At 42.7% G+C, this 24,970-nt stretch overlaps 1 protein-coding gene and 1 long non-coding RNA gene across 3 annotated transcripts in view; both read left to right on the top strand.

The window, feature by feature from the left end:
* FSTL1 (follistatin like 1) overlaps positions 1-15,482 on the top strand; it is a 53,949-nt gene extending 38,467 nt beyond the window's left edge. Inside the window, exons 6-11 of the mRNA XM_019448485.2 lie at positions 453-583; positions 5,169-5,287; positions 6,644-6,756; positions 7,094-7,204; positions 9,590-9,666; positions 12,796-15,482. Coding sequence (XP_019304030.1) covers positions 453-583; positions 5,169-5,287; positions 6,644-6,756; positions 7,094-7,204; positions 9,590-9,666; positions 12,796-12,840 — 596 coding nt within the window. The 3' untranslated portion in view covers positions 12,841-15,482. The remainder of the gene's footprint in view (positions 1-452; positions 584-5,168; positions 5,288-6,643; positions 6,757-7,093; positions 7,205-9,589; positions 9,667-12,795) is intronic.
* A 3,910-nt stretch (positions 15,483-19,392) lies between these two features.
* Positions 19,393-24,341, top strand: LOC109266447 (uncharacterized). 2 transcript variants are annotated; one of them, XR_002079720.2, is made up of 2 exons: positions 19,393-20,457; positions 22,036-24,341. It is a non-coding gene; the product is annotated as an uncharacterized LOC109266447 (long non-coding RNA). The 2 variants fall into 2 exon arrangements; XR_008422459.1 differs by having other exon boundaries at positions 20,969-24,341.
* Positions 24,342-24,970: the final 629 nt, after the last annotated feature.

Here is a 24,970-nt window from a genome sequence, read left to right as displayed (position 1 = left end):
AAAAGCTATGGAGAATTTAAAATCTTGTGGCATAAAAAATTGTCATGTGCTCCTTCATTCACTTATTATTTCAGCTCATCTTTGAGCCAAGAGAGCTATTTATTGATTGATTGATTTTTTCCCCCTCAGCTTCCTTAGTTAATGAAAATAGTCCTTTATTTTTCCGCTCTGCGTTTTTCTCACCTAAGCAACATAGTTTCTCTGTTTCAATATTCTCAATTCTTATAATTTTTTTAGAAACATAAGCTTGAATCCTTGCTTAGATACTTTCTAATTGTGTACCCTGGGTTGACTCCTGTAAAATGTGTGTGATAATCTCGTGTCCCTGGAGTACTGTAAAAATTCAATGAGATGTCACATGCAGAGCCCCAGGCACTGAACCTCCCATGCAGTGGATGCTGGGTGACATTGGGGTCTCACTGCTCAGCTGACCTCACTCCCTTTTCCTGCAGTCGTTTGCTATCAGTCCAACCGGGATGAGCTCCGGCGTCGCATCATCCAGTGGCTGGAAGCAGAGATCATTCCAGATGGCTGGTTCTCTAAAGGCAGCAACTACAGTGAAATCCTAGACAAGTACTTTAAGGTAATCCAGAATTGGGGTCAAAGACTCTTCAGCTCCAGGGGCACCTGGGTGGCTCAGTCGGTTAAGCATCTGACTCTTGATTTCAGCTCAGGTCATGACCTTGTGGTTTTATGAGTTTGAGCCTCATATTGGCTCTGCGCTGACAAAGCAGAGCCTGCTTGAGATTCTCCCTCTCTCTCTGCCCCTCCCCTGCTCGCACTCTCTCTGTCTCAAAAATAAATAATAAAATAAAATAAATAAAATAAAATAAAATAAAATAAAATAAAATAAAATAAAATAAAATAAAATAAAAATAAAAAGACTCTTCAGCCCCAAAGAGATACTTCCTCTCCCATCACCAGATCACATCTCCCCATTGTTCCATGAAGCTGTGACAGTTGCTTTCTGGCCTGCTTGATCAGTGGGATTCCAGCAGTAGAGACCTTGGGATCTAATGTACATGTATGTGGCCAGGTTCTATCCCCCTACCCTGTATGTATCCCCCTACCCTTTACCTTATAGAGCTGGCTGTTGATACAGTATACCTTTTGATCTCACCTATACCTAAGCCACTTCAGCATCTTTCCCACCTGGTCTGACATTTCTCTAAATCATTAACTTGACTGTCCCTGGCCTGTAGAGTGCTTCATCATCTAGGAAGAGTCAATGGACTGGCATTTCATGGTTCCAGGATTTTTCATTAACCTAGATATTGCTTGTCCCATTATTTAGTTTAAGAGACAGGTTGTTCCAATTGGAGATAGGAGAGATTCTGCTTTGAAAAAGATTGGAAATAGTATTTAGCAATGAGTGGAGCTCCCATGGCATGGATATTTCTCAGAGAGCTTGAGACAGTTGTTGGAAGAAGCAGTGAAGGGTGCTCTTCCAGCTGATTGACAAGAACACAGATACACACATACATACATCATACCCAGAGATAAAAATACCACAAGCAGAAGCATGCACACACACATCCCACATAGAGAGATGCACACCCCAGACAGAGACACAGCTACTCACAGACACACATTCAGATACCCACATTCCCACATAAGCAAAAAGCTCCCTTTACTTACAGACACGCATCTCTGGGTGGATGCCCTCAGATGCTCATCTGCAGATGTACATGTTCCCAGGTGCCTCCAGGGCCTGCCATCTCAAGCCCTAACCTGCCTGCATTCAGGAGCAACCCCAGGCACATGAAGGATTTCTTGGCAGCTCTGTGTCAACACCAGCCTAGTCTGTGGATTCCTCTTTCTCACTGACATTAATGGACCCTACAGATAGAGAAATACTGAATGTTTGGTCATTTCAGAGTTTGCTTGTGTTCCTGTCTTTAGAGAGCTCTCTCTCCTGTGGCAGAAGGTATGTCTCTCTGGGTTCCAAGTGTTTGAAGAAACAAGCTCCCTTGGCTCTTGTTCATGTGGACAAGAAAGCACAGCCCTTCTCAGTCTATCCTCTATGTCAACCCCCCAACATTACAGGGCCGTTGGGGCAAGGGTGGTTCCTCATCTACACAGAAAAGCGTTATAGTACTGAGCCAGGAGAGTCACACAGGAGCAGAAAGAAACTTGAAGAAATTGATTTTTCAGAAGCTGAGTGAGCAGCACCTGCCAGGTCGTTGTATATAGTGACTTTGCCATGGCCATGAAGGCCCAGGAGGCCACTGGTTCCAAGGGGCCTCTTGGGACCTTGTAATCATTCTTAGTGGCCTCTTGGTGGCACCCTGCCTCAGGCATCAGTGACACCTGCTATTAATTTGATTCTCAAGTGCTTGGGACCCACGCCCCCCTTGACGCCTGTCCACCTGTCCTGGCAGTAACTTCTCTAACAGGCCCCTATGTGAGACCCCTTGAGAAAGTGGCTTTCCTCTAGGGCATTCTCACTCCCGACCAATAAAGCTTCATCATGACTGACACAACGCTCGCTTCTCCCAGACACTCTGGAAGTGTCTTCTAAGAAAACAGGGATTTTACTATCTATTTTTTGATGATTATTGGAGTCCTGTGTGGTGCAGTCGTCAAAGAGAGATTCCTTCCCTCTAGGCAAACAGCTGTCTCTTGGTGAGAGATCTGATATCTCACAGAAACTGTTTCTGAACCAGTGAACTGCCCTCTAACCCAGCTGGCATTCCTTATGTCAAAATTAGTTGAAAAGAAAATCTAATCAGAATTTGGATAAGATGAAAACCAGACTCTCACTTCACCTAGTAATTCATTAATGATTTCTTAAGTGAAAGTGTAACAGAATGAAGAGGGCAGGCAGGTGGAGAGAGCCTTTCATGGCCATGTCATACACACACCCCTTCTCGGTGGTGGACTCCTGGTGGCCAGAGCCAGAATTGGAGCCAGACTTCTTATCTCCTTGACTCTGGTATCATGTTCCCCATATCACCACAGATGCTGTGTGTGAGTGAGTGTCTGGCCTAGCTCATCCTCTGAACAGTCTCCAAACTTGCAGTAAGCCCCAAGCATGGGTTTCGTATCACACATCTTCCCGCCTTTCTACAACCCTACAGTTACATAGAAGAAAAGGGTGCTACATCACATACAGAGCTGGGAATTGCAGGCATACAGAGGTACTATGCCTTTTGTAAGTGGTTAGCTGAATAGAGGCTGAGTGAATTAGGTTGGTTCGTTGTCCAAGATCAAAACCCCCTAAGTATGCCCGCCCCCTCCAGGCAGTCCAGGCTGTTTCTGGGGTGGGTACCAGACCTCTTTTCCTATGGATTCCACATACAGTGCTGGCCTGGGGAGACCTGGCTGGGCCCTTGTGAGATGAGCGTGCACACAGGCTGGCCCTCCCCTCGGCTTCAGGCCTGGATTGTGGCCTGAGTGAACTGTGTGCACTCAGCACTGCCTTTTGGGAGCTGGCTGGTCTGTAGCCACCAGGTTCCTGGTGCCCCCAGGCACTGCCTGGCACTGGGTCTGCAGCCATGGCTGCATGGCTCGTCTTCAGACTCTCACTCTCAACAAGCTGTGATGGTGTTGGGGTGTGTGAGGGCTGCTTCTGTCTGTCCAGCACTTGCAATGTTTGTATTCAAGAAAGTCCTATACTGCTAAGAATGACTCCTGCCCAAGCTTATTTCATTTCTCTCCATTAATTAATCAAGACTTCACAAGGTGAAGGGCAGTTTCCTCAGGGGGAACATCTGAGACCTGTTCCTAGAAAATTTGTCAAGAATGATAAAAAGGTACTAAGCAAGGGCTGACATAGTTGTTTTGTACATGCCTGTCATTATGTATATCATGGAAAGATTTACAACCTTATAGCAGAGTACATGTGACACATGACAGGCATGGAAGGAGAGTCCCTTCTACCGGGAAGCCTGGACAGACTTTTCTTCAGAATCCCTTATATCATCTGGTGAGCCACCTTCAACGTAACATGGGAATGCTGATAATTTCCCAGGGCAGCAGTCTGAGGCAGCCTATGGAAAGAATTTTCCCTAAAAACATTTTTCCTCCATTGAAACTATCTAGGAGGGCAGCAACATCCAACTTAGAATTTGATGGAAACTTGAAATCGACACCCTCTTCCAGCAGCTAGGGCCTGGGCATTTTGAATGGTCCCAAATGGCTATGGTCTGGGTTTAGCACCTTGCCAAGGAGGGGATAATGCCTGAGCTCACTATACCCTCACCTTGTGCTCGTGGGATGTCAGGTAGGTCATGAGGACAGCCTGTGTCGGTAAGCCAAGGACACCTACACATGTCTGTGGTGGGGCCCAGAGCAGAGGGGTGGACCACCCCTGCCTGCAGGTTATCAACCCGGGGCCTTTGCTTGCGACTTCTCACTGCTGTGCTTGGTTAGGGGCACCAGTGTGAATGTGAAGCATGACAGCAAGCCAGGGAAATAAGCAGCAAGAAGTGGTCATGTGACTCCCAGAGTGAGCTCTGAGGGTTGCCTGCATTGTTGTTTCCAAGTAGCTTGTTAGAAATATATATCCAGGGGCACCTGCGTGGCTCAGTCAGTTAAGCATCCGATTCTTGATTTCGTCTCAGGTCATGATCTCATGGTTCATGAGATCAAGCCCCAAGTTGGGCTCTGTGTTGACAGCATAGAGCCTGCTTGGGATTCTCTCCCTGCCTCTCTGCCCCTTCCCCGCTCATGTGTGCATGTGCGCACACTCTCTCCCTGTCTCTCAAAATAAATAAATAAGCTTAAAAAAAAAAAAAAGAAATAGACATCCTGGGCTCTGCCACAGAATCTGATTCATAATGTTCATCAAGGTTTGAGAGCAGGGTATGGTGGCTGGCTTGAACCCAGATGTTAAAGAGGAGAATGTCTGTGGGACGGTGTCAGGGATGAGGCTGCAGGGGGTTCTCCAGCACCCCAGGTGCCTGGGTAACACAGGTCTGTGTTCCCACTGCCTTCTGAGCAGGGTGTGGGTTTGAAAGGCCCCCAGTGGCCTCTGCCCACACACTTTCAGTCTCTCATCTTGGGGTGCTGGTACCTTCTCTGGGGGCCCCAAGTCTTCAAGCCTTTGTTGCAGTAGGTGTGAGGCCAAGGCAGGGTTGGAATGGGTCAAGAGCCAAAGATGGGTCAAGCTGAGAGGGAGACAGATTACAAAATGTTCCTGAAAGTGCTCTTTATCCCCTTTCCAGAACGTTGATAATGGTGACTCTCGCTTAGACTCCAGTGAGTTACTGAAATTTGTGGAGCAGAATGAAACTGCCATCAACATCACTACCTATGCCGACCAGGAGAACAACAAGCTGCTTAGGTGAGTGCAGTTGAGGGGTCAGGGAGGGGCCCATGAGGGGAAGGCTGGATAGGAAAGGGGATTTGAACCCCTTCCTACCTGCAGAGGGGCCACCAGTGCCAGTGAGAAGTAAAAAGCAAAACAGGAATTCTGTCCTGGTCTATTTTGTGAACATTATGAACTAATATATTGAGCACCACTGGTATCTGATCAAATAGTTGTTGTTTTGCCAGAACTTACAAGGAATAGAAGAATGTAATTTTAAAGTAAATTATCAAGGTCACGTCAGAGCAAGTGTGTTTCTGAGTGTCATGATAATGTTTTAATGGTTAATTTTTGGAAGGAATTATATCACCATATTATTCAACTATAAGTCTAAAATAGCTTTAGTTCTGACTTTTAAGATAATTGGTGTTATTTCATATAGAGAACCCTAACTGTCACAAATGTAAGCATGTCCCTGTCCTTTTCTGATATTATTCCAGAGCAAATATTAATAACAATTAACCCCTAAGAAACTTCTGCTGTGGCTCCAGTACATCAGCAAGAATTAAAAATAGGAATAGCACCTCTTTTGTTCAGAAGAAATATAAAGCATGAAGCCCAGATTCTAGAATGATTCTCCCTTAGCAATATGCCATGGCCTTAGAATATAGTATCTGAAAATCCTTCATATTTTGATAACTTGAAATTAGATAATATTTTATTTTAAAGATCAATGTTTGATCTTCATAACATTCCAGTTAAGGAGGGCTCCCTGTCCTCATTTTACAGATGAGAAAACAGGCTCAGAAAAGTTGAAGAACTAGCTCAAGGCCATTTGGGTAATAACTGATTGAACCAAGGCTCACATCCAAGCCAAGGGGAGAGTGAGGGAACTAGGATTCTATAAAACTTTTCTAAACATTTCTCTTTCTAGATAGTGATAGTGATAATGCCTGCTTGAACTCCATAGTCTTTCAGATCCCATATTCCATTCCTATCATCTATTTGTCTCCCTTCTGTTTTGATTTTCCTAGTTTGGTTGACTTGACCAGTACCATGGGGAAAGGGAATTGCTCACAGAAGGTGCACAGGTAGTGAAAACATATGCCAATCAAAGTGAACACAACCATTCAGGAAACTTTAGTCTTCTTGGAAGAACATTTGAACAATGTAAATGATCTGACATCAAGTATAACCAAGTAAAGTCTGGATGCTCACAGGAGTCAGGTTGGATGATAGTTGTGGGAAGGCATGTAGAAAGTTCCTCAGTTAGCAGTTGTCTCCTTGGCCTCCTCTGGAGGCCCCACTTGTATGTGATCCCAATGCTTAGGTCCTTTCTGCGGGAGTGAATTCAGGGTCTTACTGACACATTTCTCCTGTGTTTTGTTTCAGAGGACTCTGTGTTGATGCTCTCATTGAACTGTCTGACGAAAATGCTGACTGGAAACTCAGCTTCCAAGAGTTCCTCAAGTGCCTCAACCCGACCTTCAATCCTCCAGAGAGGAGTATGCTTAACCTAAGAAATATGTGGAGTTGAAGGGAATGAGGGCATTTGGCAGGGGGCAGGGGGAGGGGCAAGATAGAATTGATGGAACTTTCCAGAGCTTGCTAAGAAAATTCCCTTTCACAATTCCAGACTGGGCCCCAGCCCATCAACTCTATGCTGAGGTTAGGATCCAACAATCTTTGGATCAATGGCATCATTTACTCAGATATGGTGCCTCTGAAGGTTAAGCAGAAGCAGGTCTTGTCTGGGAAAAGGGTAAGGTGCACAGACGATGGCCAAGATGTCCTGTTCCACTGTCACCCTAAACTGTTGCCCCTTATTTCTGGTCCCAACAGAGTGTGCCCTGGAGGATGAGACATATGCAGATGGAGCAGAGACCGAGGTGGACTGTAACCGTTGTGTCTGTGCCTGTGGAAACTGGGTCTGCACAGCCATGACCTGTGATGGTGAGCTGTGCCCCAGGCAGAAAGAAGGGACGGCAGGGAGAGGGCTTCCTTTGTGAACTCATCATGAGAGAAGTCAGGGTGGGGATGATGGAGAAGAGGGCAGTGGCCAGGAGCAAGGAAACTGGGGAGCAAGTGACAGACTACAACCTATAATGTTGGAGCACCCAGTGGGCAGCACTGGGACAAAGCACTTAGGCCAGACGCATTACGTTTGAAAATCACTCCAGAGGCTTGGCATAAGAGAGGTTTAAGACGCAGGGCAAGATCAAATGTTGATGTGAGATTGGAATCATCATAATAATAATGAAAGCAAATACTTAGTGAGAACTATGTACCAGGCACTCCACTAAGCACTCTACATATTAACCCACTTGATCCTTATGACAGCTTGGGAAATCTTATATGTAAAAGACTTAGGTGGTTGGAAAACAAAATGACTCCTGCTTGCCACCTATATCCAGCAGAGAACGGAAAAATGTTCATAGACCCTCTTTGAATTAACAGAATTGGATAATGCCTAAAAAAAGAAAGTTGAGACATGGTTAGGGTGGATTAGAGAGATAGAGGTGTCAGAGAGTTTGGGGGACCAGTGCAGAAACCAAATGGCATGTTGGAATGATGCCAAAGATCAAAAGAAACTCTTGAATCAAAGCCAGGTTATAGGGGAAAAACAGGCGTAATTCGGAGTAGAGGAAAGACAGAAAAGGGTGAGATCAGGTCTAGAATAGAGAGTCACATTGGGTTTGAGAAGAAAAGTCAGTAGGAACCAAGCCCCAATCTGGAACCACCAGATGGGGTGAACTTAAAATTATACCTTAAAGAAACTGAGACAAGAAAGAACGGGATGGTCTTAGGATCATGTTCAGGAAGGTCAGGTAAGAAGGTCAGGAAATTGGGAGACAGAGGTCAAGGACCCAGAAGATGTTTTTCTAGATAAGAAGCCTAGGCAGCAGCAACAGTACAAATGGAACTCAATTGTACCAGGGGATCCCTAGTCTTTTACTGCCCAGGACCAAGTCTCTTCTCAAAGTGGGAAGGCAGGAAGCCAACACAATTCCAGAGACAAATGGAAGAGTAGGAAGAGGCTGTTTAGAGACAGAAATCCTAGAAATTTCTGGAAGTCAAAACTAAGGGTATCCAGACCAAGTACACAGCAGCTACTGAAGCCAAGAGAGAACATTTCAAAATACTACCCCAGCCTGCCTCCATCAGGAAGCATCTTACATTCATCTTCCCCAAACCCCCTGCAGTAGCTCCCCACATCTAACTGCTCCTGGCCTGGCTTTGTAAAGGTAGCCATCCATTTCTAAGATAGGCAGTTGTTAAACATCTGCCTTATGGAATAAGCCTGATCACCTGGATAATAAGCCCCATCACATGCATCAGACAAAACCCAAATGATCACCTCCATGGGACAATGCCCACTTCCACAGCCACACTGGACAGCTCGTCCTCCCTCTCTGGATGGCCAGGTTTAGAGCCCTGTGTGGGTATAAAGAGCACCACAGATGGTGGTGCCCCAAGGTGAGCATGTCTTGGTGTGTGGGCCACGGAGCTGAGAGGACATTGTAGAGGCAGCACTCCAGAGTCAGTACCTGAACGTTAGTCTGGTCTTAGATCAGAAATCTCAATGGGGCAAAGAAAAAGTGACATCAAGATATAAAGCCAGGTAGAGCCACAGCTGAGGGAAACTGCTGTGATTAATGCCAAACTCAGGAAGGCATGGCGGAGCAGTGTTTCCTGACGGCAAACACTATACTTGGTAAATGTACAGAGTCTATCCCAAACCTACTGAATCAAACCCACAAAAGAGCAGCTTGGGAACCTCCACTTTTAAGATATATTCTATGGGTTTTTTTTTTTTAATCACCATTTAAGTTTGGGAAACACTGCTAGATATAGTGGCTATCAACCCTGCTTGCACATTGCAATCACCTAGAAACTTTACAAAATCCTGGTGCCCAACAATAATTAAATCAGAGTCTAAAAGTGGAATTTAAACACGTGTATTTTGAAAAGTTCTCCATGTGAATGGTTGAGAATCCCTAGCCCATAGGAACGTCCTGAGTCAAGACCCAGATATTCCCCATAGATTTTACAGCAGGGCCAGTGCCTGGCATGGATATACGTGCTGGAGCAGTCGGAGACACTAGGAACAGAGGCCGGGGTGGGGGGGTTGGAAGAGATTGCTTGGTTCACAGTGTGTTACTTTGGAGGTGTCAGTTGAACTGGGACACTTCATATTCAGAGATATGCAGGCGGTTCACCTCTCCTTCCATAGGTTAAATGGGAGATGAAATTGAGAGCCTAAAAGGGAGATATTGGTAGGATCCCTAACTGGCTTCTATCAGTGAGCACTGCCCTGAGCTTTGGTTCTTCTTCCAGGAAAGAATCAGAAGGGGGCCCAGGCCCAGACAGAGGAGGAGATGACCAGATATGTCCAGGAGCTCCAGAAGCACCAGGTGAGTTGCAGACTCCATGCTGGCTCAGGTATTCCTGCTGCCACTAAGCCCTTCTGCCATTCAGATATCGCCTAATGCTCCAGATGTCCAAAGAGCCACTCTGTTCCATACAATAGGTCCTGAATGATAAACCTATGCTATCAAACCATGATACGGACAGTTCCCTAATGGAGTCCTGTGTGGTCCAGCAGGTCCCAACAGATGTAGGTTACAACTTGGTAAATTGCTTTATAAGCAAGAATTAGCCAGGTGGTGATTTGCAAATATGTTGGAAGTGGTTTGCAAATGAGCATGGTCTATGGAAGTGTTGCTGCTTCCTGTCACGACCAGTGCCCGGACCTGAAGACTGTGAGCTCCTTGAGGGCAACAAGCAGGAAATAAGTGAATGTGGACCACAATAAAAGATATTTCAGTTAAATGCCAAGCTGGTTAGAAAACAGCCTGGGATTTTCAAAACCGAGAGAACTTAGGGGTTCTGTTTCCTGGAGACTTGAGAAGATAATAAATAAGAATTCTGTTTAGGTTCTGTATCATCAAGTTGAAGATCTTCTTGGGGAAAAGGCTTTTGGCAGAATAGCGATTCACTGACATAGATGGTAAAGGCCTGGAGAGAAAACATGGATGTGCTGGACTCTTGGGCCTGTCTTGCCCCTGATTTACCATGTAGTTAACAAAGGACATTGTGCCTCAGATCACCTGTCTCTACACTGGGTCTGTTATACAAGCCTTCTCTCTGACTTAAGTTTTGAGAGAATCTAACAGTCACAAGAGCTGCTAAACTATTGAGATGAAATACTTGATTTCAAAATAATTATTAATATTAATAATGCTCAAAAATAAAATTGCTCATATTTATTGATGGTTTTTATATGCATTTTGTCATTATTGTCACTCATAATATAGAAACCTCATGTCAGTTTTGTTTTGTTTTTTAATTTATTTCTTTTGAGAGAGAGGCAGAGAGCGTGAGTAGAGGAGGGGCAGAGACACAGAATCCAGAGCAGGCTCCAGGCTCTGAGCTGTTAGCACAGAGCCCAATGTGGGGCTCGAACCCACAAGCCACGAGATCATGACCTGAGTCGAAGTCGGATGCTTAACTGACTGAGCCACCCAGGCACCCCCCTCATGTCAGTTTTTTAAGCAGAAGCTCCCAGCCTTTTGTTTTTCCATATGTCATCAGTCTTGAGTCTCCAGATGAGTGCAACCACATAAAAGAAGAAAAAAAAAACTTAATAGGAATTCCTTTCCTCTGGGGTGGGGAAATGATCAGAGTAGACAGTGAGGAGTGGATTATAATAGCTAACATTTTTACATGTCTGTTTTATGTGAGTTCCCTCAGAAAGAAGACGCTAAGGCAAGGACTTGAGTACAAATAGTTTATTTGGGAAGCAATCCTAGGAGACACTAGACAGGGAGGTGGGAAGCCAGCCCAGGAAGGGAAGGAAGCAATAAAGAGCGTCTACCAAGGCATGTTACCACTGTGGGCGTGTGGAGCTTAGTCCTATTGTGGATCTCTGGGAACAGAGTTCCCATTGCTGAGGGGGAAGGGAGAAGGCACGTTCCTACACAAACTCTCATCAGCCATTGGCAAGGGCTGCCACCAGCAACATGAATTCCCTGGCATTTCTGACCTGCCAACATGTGTGGGCAAAGCAGGCTCCAGCAGCCAGAGAAAGCCTCAGGCAGAGAGGTGCAGGTGCTGGCAGTAAGAAGCTGTACCCGTGTACTGAACTGCTAAAGGCAAGGGGCTATGGATGGAGAACCAACCGTGTCTGCTAGACGCCAGGCACTGTTGTTTTTTATTTCCTAATTAGTTTTTTTATTGAGATCTAATTTATATACCATAAAATTCACCCTTTTAAATATACAATCCAGTGGTTTTTATATATTCACAAGATCATCAACCATCACTACTACCTAATTCCAGAACATTTTCATTATCCCACAAAGACACCCTAGGCCCATTAGAAGTCATTCCCCATTCTGTCTTCTCCCAGCCCCTGGCGGCCACTCATCTACTTTCTAACTCTATTTCGATTTGCCTATTCTGGACATACACAAATGGAATCATACAGTATTTGGCATTTTCTGTTTGACTGCTTTCATCTAGCATTATGTTTTCAAGTCTATCCTTGTTATAGCATAGGTTGGCACTTCATTCCTTTTTATGGCTACATAACATTCCATTGTATGGATATACCACATTTTGTGTATCCAGTCGTCAGCTGATATTTAGGTTGTTTCCCCTTTTTTGCTATGATGAATGATGCTGCTAGGAACATTCTTGTTCCAGTTTTTGTGTGGACTTATGTTTTCAGGTCTCTTGAGTATATACCTAAGAGTGCACTTGCTGGATCCTATGGTAACTCTGTGATTAATCTTTTGAGGGCTGCCAGACTGTTTTGCAAAGTGGCTGTACCATTTCACATCCTTGCCAGCAGTGTTGCTCTTTTTTCACAAACTCACCACATTTGTCATTGTCCATTATGTTTTATTTTAGCCATTGTACTGGGTGTGAAGTGGCATCTCATTGTAGTCTTGACTTGTATTTCCCTAATGACTAATGACGTTGAACATTTTCTCATGTGCTTACTGGCCGTAAGTAAGAAAGGCTTCTTTGGAGAAATGTGACACTGTTGTAAGAGGTGGCACTTTATTACCCTCACTTTGTAGTTGAGGACATTGAGGCACAGAAGTTTTTATAACATGGCCAAAGTCCCCCAGAAAATAGCATGTCCGTGACTCAAGTTCAGACAGTCTGCCTCTAGAACCTTTGTTCTTAACACCTCTCTGGACTGGGATCCAGAATATCTTGTAGCACTTGCATCTAGTATCCTTTTCTTCATTTTTAAAATGAGGATAATCATGTTTGACCTGTTGTGTCACAGGCGTTCAAGTGGGCTCAGCTACTAATTCAGTGACAGCCCCTATGTGACCATGTCAAAAATAAGACCTGATCTTTGCCCTCAGGTTCTTCTCATCCACAGAGGAGACAGACAAGCAAACAGAATGAAAATTTAGCACAAGCATGGATCTGTCAATGCTATATAAAGTCTTGAGGACTAGATAGATACCAATGATTCTTTTTTTTTTTAATTCACAATGCTTATTTTCTCCTGCATCTCAAAGGAAACAGCTGAAAAGACCAAAAAAGTGAGCACCAAAGAGATCTAAAGAGGAGGCATCTGGGAAGGGCGTCCAGAGCCTGGCACCTTCTTTCACTTCAGCGCTGAGTTCAGTATATCCAAGTGTCTGCTACAATTGCCGAATCACCAGTATTTGCTTGTATAGCAATGAGTTTTATTTTGTCTATTTGTTTTGCAGTAAAGGAAATGGGGGTGGCTGGCGAGGAGGGGAAGGGCCATAGCCTTCATTTCTAGGAGTGCTTTGAGAGAAACTATAAATGGTGCTCAGGGGCTGGAGACAAGTAAGGAAACTGCATCAGGGTTGGGAGAGGAGCAGATCTGAACCACGGTCGGCCATGGCTATAAACGTCCTGCAGGGAGTGCGAATGATGCCAGAGAGAACTTTGCAGGCTGCCCCAGAGGAGGGGTCTGGCAGAAGCCCAGTGGAGAGGAACACATTCTGCGTCCAGCCCTTCCTGTCGCCATCAGCATAATAGACGTCCAGCATCTGTGCTTCTCATGGTCCCAACCACTGCCTCTAGATACACAGCCACCCTTCTCGTTACCCAGTTGTCCCTTAGGCTTGGAGTTTCTGGGAGGGTGCACACAAATGATGCAGATACTTGTATAACTTTGAGCCCCTTAGAGACCTAACCAAATTTTTAAGATACTTTTTACCAAAGGTGCTATTTTTCTGTAAAACTTTTTTTGGCAAGTTGACTTCATTCTTCAATTATTATCATTATATTATTGTTGTGTTTTAATATTTTATTTTCTTGACTAGAAACTGAGCTTTTGTAATTATTTTTCAGTAGTCCTGCCATTTCAAAGGAGGGAGAGTTTGGGGTTCTTTTCTGGTGCAGGGACCACTATAACCAAGACTCCTCCTGCCCTGCCACATACTAGATGCAGCCCAGAATTGTGTCCCCCTGGCTTCCAGTGGATCAGCAGTCTGCCAGCAGGTGCCTCAAACAGAAGCCAGGGAATACAAAGCATCTCCATACAAAGCTTTTAAGATCTAAAAAGCTAATTTGTTTCCATTTATTATGATAAGTTCATGCAAATCAGTATTCCAAAGAATGGAGACAAGTGCAGCCAAGCAAGGCTTAGATATCTGTGCTTAGATGTCAATATGTTTGTTGGTTCACCACTAGGAGAGTGATTTGGCCCTATCTCTTCCTATTTCTGGGCCTCAGTCTCCTCAGTGAGCAAGTAGGAATGCATTAATCTCAATTTGATAAATTACAAATTCTCTGGTTCTGATCATTGGTCCAGAAGGATACAGGTTCCTATGACTTTCCTTCTCCTTAGGATAAATGAAACCTTACTGTTGCAACAAAAGAGTCAGGTGGCCAAAATCCAGATGACCAAATCTGACCTCAGTCTGCACGGCTGCACTGGTTGTGCGGTGATGTAGTACCCTCTCCGGTAATGTCTGCCCAGGAAGAGAATGGGAAGGAGAACTACTCCACTTTGTTGAAACTTTTGCATTCCATCTTTAACCTTCTTGGAAACAGAAATAGCTTTCCCTTTCAAGATGAGGACAAAAGGTGGTTTCACCTTTTAAGAGGGGGGAGGGAATGGAAATTGAGTCTTAAAACTGTGATTGGGGAGAAGACCATTGTTCCTGTGTTTTGGACTCTGTGATGATTAACCCCACTATTTACCATGTATAAGATGCATTTGGAATAACGAAGATTAAAAACTTGACAAAAGCGCTCATCTTCAGAAAGCAGATGGGGAATTGTATAGATTGCACTGCATGGGCAATACTGAGAACGTTGTGCTGAATGTGGAATTGCCTCTAAACAAGTTTCCTTGTTCTCCTTTGAAAGGAGAGCATTCTGTTTTGTTTAGAATTCTGACCTTTTAGATACATCCCATTTGAAAGCTCTCTTTGAGCCCTACTTGTGCACTCTGAAATGCACCTCCCTGTCCAGTTGTCTTGGAGAGCTCCCACAGCACACCTTGATCAAGTTTTGCCAGCTCTTGGACATTGAGACAGAGGGCAGGCATGCCAGTTTGTTTAAAGCTAGAATCCAGAGTGTCTCCTCACCAGTTACATTTAGGACAGTGGCTGCCATTTAAGATTACCCTACCCTGCACCACGGAATTCCCAAGAGCAAATCTGCATTCCTCCTGTAAATATGGACGCTATTGTCTGCACCACAAAATCACACGATCTGATGACCATTCATGGAAAGCTGCTAAATAGCCTAGTTTGGGGAGTCTTGCATGGAGCTTTGTATGGAGCAAATAGGATTAAATTGGGTTCAGTTCCTCCAGCTCTCTACAAGCACAGGGCTTAGACTGCAAGCTTCCTTGGGCTTTCTCAATGTGTATATGATTTTATTAATATATTGCAGTGTCTGTTAAGATTCAGTGTTCATGGAAACCTTCTCACATGCCATGACTCTGGACTCCATCACTGTTTTGGGAAAGCAGGGCTTCTCCACCTGCTAATAAGCCCATGTGAACAAGTCTGAATGTCTTTCCTTTACACTTAAGTTTTTAATCAAATGTCAAGCAGCAATTTGAACAGGTTTCTGTTGCCTATGTGTTTGTGAAATGTATTTGTATTTAGTAGGCTTCCATATTGCATTTAACTTGTTTTTGTAACTCCTGATTCTTTTTTTCTTCCCTTTTTTTTTTTTTGGATACTATTGATAAATAAAGAAATTAAAATAGTAATTGTGTTGTTTTCCTTCCCCTGAATTAAGACTAAATAAAGTTGTGAGAACATTAACCATTTACCTCATAAAAGTCGATTTGGCTTTCAGGAGCCTTAAAAGAGGTCTGAAGAGTTTTTCCTAATAAAACCTTGGGACTGCAGCTGGGAGGGCAAATTTACTTAGGGACTGACAGAACAAGTTTATTTAAAAGGATCCTGGAGGCACCTGCGTGGCTCAGTCAGTTGAGCATCCAACTTTGGATTCAGGTCATGAATCCAGGTTCGTGGGTTCAAGCCCCACATTGGAGCTCGAATTCTGTCTCTCTCAAAAATAAACATTAAAAATTTAATATTAAAAAATAAAAGGATCCTGGACGGTGGGTCTGGAGTAGGAAATGATGAGAAGTCAGAGAGCATTCCCTTTTTTTTTTTTTTAATTTTTTTAATGTTTATTTTTGAGAGAGAGAGACAGCATGAATGGGGAAGGGGAGAGAGGGGGGGGAGATACAGAATCCAAAGCAGGCTCCAGGCTCTGAGCTGTCAGCATAGAGCCCAATGTGGGGCTTGAAGTCACGAACCCCAAGATCATGACCTGAGCCGAAGTCAGACACTCAACCGACTGAGCCACCCAGATGCTCCCAGATAACATTCTTATATTGGGCAGAGGTTAAACTAAATGGCTCCTAAAGCCCCTGAAGGTCCTATGAGACTGGAATGAAACCAGGTAAGGCTGGCTGCAGGTGAACCTGCATGAGAAGCCAAGTCAACCTGGAGATGTGGCACAGGGTGCCAAGGTCTAACTGGACAGCCTTAATGGCTTTCACCTGATACATACCCCATAAGGACAAACATTTCCAAGTGAAGTGAATGTTGGCTAGTTAAAACCTATTCTGCTCCACCTTGGAGACACATGACCATTACTTGCTTTCTGCCTCCCTACCCGAGTCTTACATGCACTCCACACCCCCAATAATTATGTCTTCCAAAAGTGCTCATTCCAGTTGGTTGAGGTTTACACTTTCTTAATTTTAATCTTCTGTGGAGAAGTCTTGCTTCTCTAAAATTACAGCCAAATCCCTTGATTGGATTTGGGGTATTACTCAAATGTTAATCAAATATTAAAAGGCAAACTCTGGTTATGTTATTGCAATAGACTACTGGTCTCATTAATCAGTTTGATTCTTCAAATCTTTATTCTCAGAAGGAATTTTAAACCAAATTTGAAGAGTACCTTGTCCACAGTCACTTTTAAATTCTGGCTAGCCTCCCCCAATCTTCCGTGCTCTGGGAACACTGCTTTTACAATATTTATGTGTTAAGAAGTGAAAATGAATTAAAAATAGCCTGAAAGAAGCTTAATTCAGATGGTATGGTTCCTATAATCAAATGTGTTATTATGAATTGTGCAAATTAATACAAATTACTTTGATTAGCTTTAGTTTTAGAGTCCCTGTGTCAAATTCTCATCAGTCCTCTTGAATTATCTCTGAAATAAGGGGGAGGAGGGAGGAAGGAAAAAGAATGAATGGGTGGATAGCTCCAAGCAGATGCCATCAGAACCCTGGAGTAAATGTAGCATGGATGTGTGATGTGAAGAGGAAATCAGGACCACTGCTGGAGAAGGCTATTCCATGCTGGACCACAGGAGGCATCATGTTGCTGCCCTAATGAGACAGTCTTGCTGTCAACAGGAGGTAACTGAGTTCATTTTTAAAAATTATTTAACACATTTATTATTGAAAAGTAATATGGTAAAAAAAACATGGTAAAAACTGTCAAAATGCAACTAAAAAATCCATCCTTTTGGGGCACCTGGGTGGCTTGGTTAGTGAAGTGTCCGACTTTGGCTCAGGTCATGATCTCAAGGTTCAGTTTGTGGGTTTGAGCCCCGCATTGGGTTCTGTGCTGACCGCTCAGACCCTAACCCGAATTCTGTGTCTCCCTCTCTCTCCCCATCCGCTGCTGGCACGTGCTCTCTCTCGCTCAAAAATAAATAAACATTAAAAAAATGTTTTTTAAATCCATCCTCTTAGAGGGTGTGTATATTGACAAAGTTGCTTATAATTACTGATTGTCCTTCAAAGAAATTATACCTATTTACATTCACACCAAAAATATACAACTTAGCGTCTATTTCCTACATTTTTGCAAGCACTGTGTCCTTAAACTTTTGGGCCTCTGATAGAGAAAAAATGGTAATTCATTTTTCTTTATTTCAAATTTATTTTATTACTCCCTTTGTGAGATTGAGCATCTTTCTATAAATTATTGGTTCTTGCCCTTTTCTTTCTTTCTTTTTCTATTGGTTCTTAGTCTTTTTCTAATTGGTTTGTAATGGTTCTTCACATATTGTTATTAGCCCTTTGTCTGTTATGACGGTGGCTAGACCTAGCAGTAGAAGCTCGGTTAGGAGGTGATTTCAGGAATGAGGTGAGAAATATGGTGATCTGAATTAAGATAATGGCAGTGAGGATTCACGGAAGGTTTAGGAGGTAGCAGGGACAGGAGTTGGCTATTGACTGTCTATGGGAGTTAAGGAGGAGGTAACAGTCCAGAATGACTCCAAGCTTCCAGCTTGGATAACTTGGTAGATAGTCATGCCATTTCCTGTGATTGGTAAGAGAACAGAAGATACTGCTTGGCTGGGGGAGGAAGGAAGGGAGGGATGGCGGGAGGGAGTAATGAAGGAAGGAAGGAAGGAAGGAAGGAAGGAAGGAAGGAAAAGTAGGAAGGAAGGGAGGAAAAAATGAATTACATTTTCCACAAATTGAATATGAGTTACTTTAAGACATCCAAATGGAGATACCTTGTGAGCAGTTGGATAGATTTCTGGAAGAGTTTCTGGAAGAGCTCTCAGCTCTGGAGGTACAGATCTGGGAATACACAGTGTAGAGATAGTATTCCTTTGTGTAGACAAGATGGCTATGGAAAATGTATCAAGTGAGGAAAAAAAGAAAAAAAAATGTTGAGTTGAGAAGGTCCATCATAAAGAAAACTCTTTGGAAAAACTCTGGGCTTGTATATTTCTCCTGCTTCCTCATGGCATCATTAACAAAAAGTGCACACAGAAAAAAGGTATAATGGGTTGAGTTCATATATGAGATTCATATACACAGCATGTAGAGAATTCACATGGGAAATGATACTGTGGATTCTATAGAGAGGTCAAAACTTAGAGCACGTATGGAATGGAGTAATACAACTTGCTGGAAAACAGGCTAAATGAACGTGGGAGAAAACAGGAAATGCACCCTGATGGTTATCACTGGAATACAGAGGTCTTATCTGACCTACTGTGGTCAGATATGAAACACCCAGAAACTGGATAAAATGAGGGCCTATAAAAAGAATGTATTGCCAGGAAAATAAGAGACAAGATTGTTAACAGATAAGAATGCAATATTTAACTGGGAAACTTGTATAAAATTGTCAAAAGGATGAAACATGTTTGAAAGGAAATTTTTGCCTTTAAAAGAAAAGGGACTTTATCCTTCTAATTCCTAGCCTAGTTTTAAATTATACAAAGTTAGCAGAATTTGTCATTTTCCAAGGAGCAGGGACAACTCAAAACAAAATGATCCAAAATTCTTCCACCAGACTCCACAGTAAAGCTTGTAGCCAGTTATATTTATATTCTCACATATTCTTTGTGTTTTGTAAATGCCAGTCATCCCTAGTCTCATGTTTCAACTTCTTTCTAATTGACCTGTATCGTAACAACATTCTTGTGATTGATACCTTATGGAGAGACAACATTATGTTTAACAACCAGGCTTCCTAGGTTTAAATCCTGGCTCTGCCTGACCCTGCCCTTCATGCTCCTGGAAGTTATTTAACCTTTCTGTGTCTGGTTCCTCTTTAAAGAGGCATAATAACAGTACTTAACTCATCCTTTTTCTTTTCTTTTTTTGAGGATTCAGTGAGCTAATGTATACAAATTTTTTTGAATAGTCCGTGGCACAAAAAGAGTCCTATGTGTCAAGTATCATTTATTATTATCAATTATTTTAACCTATTATATTTTCTTATAAGTCTCACAATGAGCCTATGAAAAAGATATTTTATAGATAAGGAACATACAGTTCATAAAATTTCGGGAACTTGTCTAAGACCATACAACTAGTGAGGAATAGAGTCAGGATTCACTGGGTGGGTCCCTCTCATACTCATTCTATCTTGCTGCAATGTTTCCCTTTATTTTATTTTATTTTTTTTAACCTTCAAGATTTTAATTTATAATTTAAATTGTATCACAGAAATCATACATAATGTGTTTCCCTTTATTTTAAAAATCATCACATCAATGTGAATCACTAATTCCTAATTAATGTTCTCCATTATGTAGTTGCTGAGCACATATAAGTAATTCGTAAGTTCCTTCATTTAGTTCTAATAACTATGTAAATCCTTTCACTTTTTTATTTTAAGTAGATATGTGAGTACAGTTCAGGCCAGGCCTCTAAAGTTCCCTGAAATGTGATCCCTGGTCCAACTTGGTCTCCCCATAGAGGATACATCCAAGAATCATGCCAGCCATTGTGGGTCCCCCACAACTTCTAGCACACATCTCAAAGTTCTGTCCTGGTGAAAACTTACCTTCAGAATGCAGCTATCAATCTCCCTGGTGTGCCTTCTTCCTGTGACATTCTACATGGAGGTTTCAGAAGCAGATATACATCTTATCTCCACTGATATTATTTCATCACCCAAATCCACTGATTCAAAAAATTCAGGTTGTCAACCAATTAACATCTCTGGTTCTTTGACAATTTTCTGTGTTGGCTTTTGTCTTACATGACTTTTCCTTGTCTCTCCCATAACCTAATCTTGATTCCTACAGGGCCCAGGACAGATGTCATCCTCCAACCCCCACCATTTCCAAAGGGAACAAAGGAGGAGAATCTGCACAAAGAGCATTGAAAGGAGAGATTTGGAAGGTGACGTTTAGGAATAATAAAGACTGAAATCAACTGGACAAATCAGAAGAGTTTAAGAGTTAGTCTCACTTTCCTTGACTTTCCAAGATTTCTGTAGCCTTTGTCCAATAATGCCCAGAGAAGGCTTTTAGAAATATAATGATCCCATCTATAATCAGTTTTAGGAAGATGTCCCTTAGGTCTCCTTTTGTGTTGGCAAAGTGCCCATGTAATCTCAATACCAAGAGCAAAAAAGTGGCTTACAGGAAACCTGATCTGCCCTGACTCTCCAACAAATCATCACTGAAGCACCACATCAATGAAACATACACAATGTAGATAGTACATCAGGCTTTCAATCATCTTTCATTTTGCAGTTAAGGTTGTTAAATTCTACTCAGAGCATTTAACATGAGAGAGGCATAAGGTCAAATGAAAGTAAATCTTATAAATGAAACAGAATTAAAGATGAAGAAATAAGACTTAAACATGCAGGCCTGAGAGAGACAAGATAGGGGAGCTCTATAGTTTCAGGCAGCATCCAACACACTGGACTTATTACCTCATTACTTTTTCTTGGTTTATGACAGATAAGTGCTGAGAACAAAAACGAATATCATCCACAGGAGAAAAACAGGAGCTCCACTGGCTAAAGGCAAGACAGTTTGCTCTTTGGGTAGATGTTATTCAAATCTCTTAATAGTAGACATACATGTGGGGATACTTTATCCCTGTAAAAAAAGAATGAAAACATGGTAGGCTAGGGTTCTGTACCAGAGGCAAACCCTGCAATCAGCTACAATGCATCTCTGAAAGTCCCACAGGAAAGAACAGTTGAGAAAAATGAATCGTCTCTGTTCTCTGTTCCCTAAGAGCAGTAACACTCAAATAACCCTCACTCAGCACTAGCAGTTCTCTATCTGTGAGGCAAAATTCTGATTTACTCACTCATCAATTCAACAATATTGTTGAGGGAACAGTTAGAGAAGCAAAAAGAGAAAAAGGAAGTGAATGGATATTTCCTACCAACTTTCAGAGACAGAAGAGAAACAGAAGCCAAACAGGTCCATGGCCTTGAAATTGCACTACTGCGTCTATTAGGTTTGTAGGGCTGAGACACATGCAAGAGGAATTGATGTCACCAGTCAGCAAATCCCACCACATTTCAGTATTCTCTGAAAGGAAGTAATCCCAGGCCAAGGAACAACTGCAGAGTCTGTTTATTAGCTTGTGAGTCCACAGAGGGAGAAAGGAGGAGGGTGCTCCTGGTGTGACCTGAGAAAAGGAATAGAGAGGTCATGCATTTCCATATCAAGGTTCCAAGTTATTTTGCACCTCTGGAGCCATGATGATAAGACTCAGGAATTAAGAGCTAACGACGCCTATTCCAAAAGTCTACTATGTTTCAGAGGCCAGAAAAGAGAGATAGGGCAACGTGGTTTCTCTTTATAAGGGATTCACATAGCCTTGTGACAAGATGAATAATAATGAATCTCAGCAATGTTAAAAGTTTACGAATATAATATATTTCAGGTGTTGTGGAGAGAGTGTTTTTCCAGGGTGGTTACATTAGAGTGTATGTAAATGAAACACCCTTGACTTGTAATATGCACAACCTGAGCTACTGTATGTGGCTGTCTTGCTTTTCTTTCTCCAGCTTCCATGCTGTCACCCACAAGAATCAAAAGGGAGTCCCAGAGTTCCACATGATCCAGATAAGTCTGCTCCATCCTGGCTTCCACTCCTTCATCAGAGAGTAAAGAGAGGACCTGAAAATTCTGTGTGCTCCTGACAAAACCCTCACCCTCTTTCCCCTCAACAACATTCACAGCTTTGCCATTGTGGTCTGTCTTGAGATAACCATATCTAATCTCACCGTGTCTTTTTCCCTTTTCAAGCTTAACATGACAAGAAGCACAAGACCCCCAGTATATCCTTAATCCCGTGGACTCTGATCTCCCTATGGCTCTTACCCTTCCTTTTTGGATCCTATTTACAACCCATTCCCAAATTGTGAAACCCTTCTACTGTGCCCTCTGGAACCTGCTATCAATCATCAGCAAACCCCTTCTATTCTCAACTTCTGTTAACATTTCCCTTACCTTCTTGCTCTAACTGAAATTTGACTTTCCTCTGAGGACACTTCTTCCCCTATAGCCCTTTCAAGTTTTCTTTCTAACATCCTCCATACATTTGACGTAAGTGAATTCCTTACTTCTCATTATGGCTTCCAGATCATTCTCTCTCCCTCCTCTCTGCACACTTCGAGCTTAAAATCTCATCCCATTAGACTTTTCCATTCGCTACCTTCCATGTTACATTCTTCTATTGCTCCCCACCACCATTCCTTGATTTTAGGTGCTGGTCCTGCCAAGCCATTCAACATTACTTCTGTCATAATTCTTGGTGTATGATCCACCCATTGACCTTCTTTGGACCTGGACCTTCTTTCCTTTAAGGATCTTGTTTCCCATTTTCCCTTAGTCACCCGCTCCATGGTTAGAACTTAGATTTTGTCATTAGCATTAACCACAACCACTCCATTATCTCAATTCCAAACATTGAAACTCTCCAACCACTACCTTCTACCCCTCCAGCTCACTATCTCTAGTACCTGACTCTAAGAACTCTTTGGCTGCCATTAGGACCTGGATACCAATGATCCTACTGCTTCCTCACTGTCCTTTCCCCTGCTTTACATCCCTTACCCTTTCTAACACAGCTTAGATCCCATGGGTGGTTACATCATCACTTTCTAGCACATATCTGTCTTCCTTTGTCACACCTATATGGCCAAACCCCAACATCTGGCTAACCCTACTCTCCTCCCATTCTGTGCCTATACACAAGCAATTGAATGTGGCTGGAGAAAAACACACAACCATACTAAGTATTCTCACTTTAGATTTACAACCATAAACCTCAAATATGCCTTCTGTGCTACCCAGGAAGACTGTCATGTTTATTTAGTTATTCTCCTCTCCTCTCCTAGATGACCGTTTCATCCTTTCTCCTCAAACCTCCAATACCATCATACCCAGCCTCACATTCAGCTGATAAACCTCCTATTTCACTAAGAAAATTAGAAGCAAGCAGAAGAGAATTTCTACAAGCTCCCCAAACCACACTATTCACTTTTGTCATCAGTGCCTACATACTCTGACTTATGCATAATCTTTTGCATAATCTTACCTAGGCAAACCCTTCTACCTGTGCATTGGACCCCATCCTTTTGCCTACCAAGAGACATTACTCAGCAATTCTTCCCCCATTCTACTTCAACTTTACCCTCTCCATTTGTTCATTATCAACATACAAACAAGCTGTTATTCCTCTCATCTAAACAAAGAAAAAGAAAAGTGAAACCCTAACTCTCTCAGCTAACATACATTTCTCTGCTGCTCCCCTTTGAAACAAACTGTCTTCTGTGTTACCTCTCCAGTGATCTATTCTTAGTCCCCCAAAACTGCCTGTGTTCTTTCTCTCAAATGATCTCATCTCAGTCCTCCTCTTATTGACTTGTGTGCAGCTTTTGGCACAGGTGATCACTCCTTCCTCCCTGAAACATTTCCTTCGTTTGGCTTCCAGGTCACAACACATTCCTCTTTTCCACTCTACTTTACTGTCCTTTCCTTCTCATTTCCCTTTGCTGGTTTCTCTTAATCTCTCTGACCTATAAATGTTGGAGGGTCCCAGGGTTCAGTTCCTGGACCTCTAATCTTTTCCATCTATGACTGCTCCCTTGTAAGCACATTTAGTCTTACAATTTGAAATACCATCTATAGATTGACAACTCTCAGTTGCATGTTTCAAGCCTGGACTTCTCTCCTCAACTCCAATTTCATATCCAACCATCAATTCAACATGGCCCCTCAAATGTCTGAAATGGGCCTCTCTGACTTAACACATCCAAACCAAATTTCAGACTTTTGGATCAGAATAAATGGTGACTCCACTCTCTCAGGTGACTCCACTCTCTGTTTTCTGCACACCCGTCATATAATCTGTCAGTAAATCCTATCTGCTCTGCCTCCATAACCCACTCTCCTCTCACCATTTCCACTACTACCATCTTGGACAAGTCATCATCTTTTCTTACCTGGATTATTATAACAATCTCCCAACTGGCCACCCTGCTCTCATCCTCATCTCTCTTGGGTCTTTTCTCAAAAGTCACCAGAAAGATACTTTTAAAATATAAGTGAGGTAATTTTACTCCTCTGTTGAAAACCTTCTAATAGTTTCCCATCTTTTCTCAGAGTATGAGCAAAAGCCAAAACCCTTACAATGGCCTATAAAGCACAATGCATTCCAGTCTCTTGTTATCTTTCTGATACCATCTCTTACACTCTCCTCATATTCTCTTCATTCCAACCAGTGGTCTCCTTGCTGTTACTCAAATCCACCAGCCCTTGTCCATCCCAGGGCCTGGCATCCTCACCTCCTACAAATTCTTCTTAAAATTTAGCTTCTCAGTAAGGTTTTTCTCTGGACAGCCTATTTAAAATCACAACCTTCCTTCCTTCCCCCTCCACTCTTTTTCCAATCTGCCTTCCCTGCTTTATTTTTCTCTATACAACTCTTGACCATTT

This window comes from Panthera pardus, unplaced genomic scaffold (assembly GCF_024362965.1).
Source record: "Panthera pardus isolate Hobbes unplaced genomic scaffold, ASM2436296v1 HiC_scaffold_16, whole genome shotgun sequence".
NCBI lineage: Eukaryota > Metazoa > Chordata > Mammalia > Carnivora > Felidae > Panthera > Panthera pardus.
This window is presented reverse-complemented; position numbering and strand designations above follow the sequence as displayed.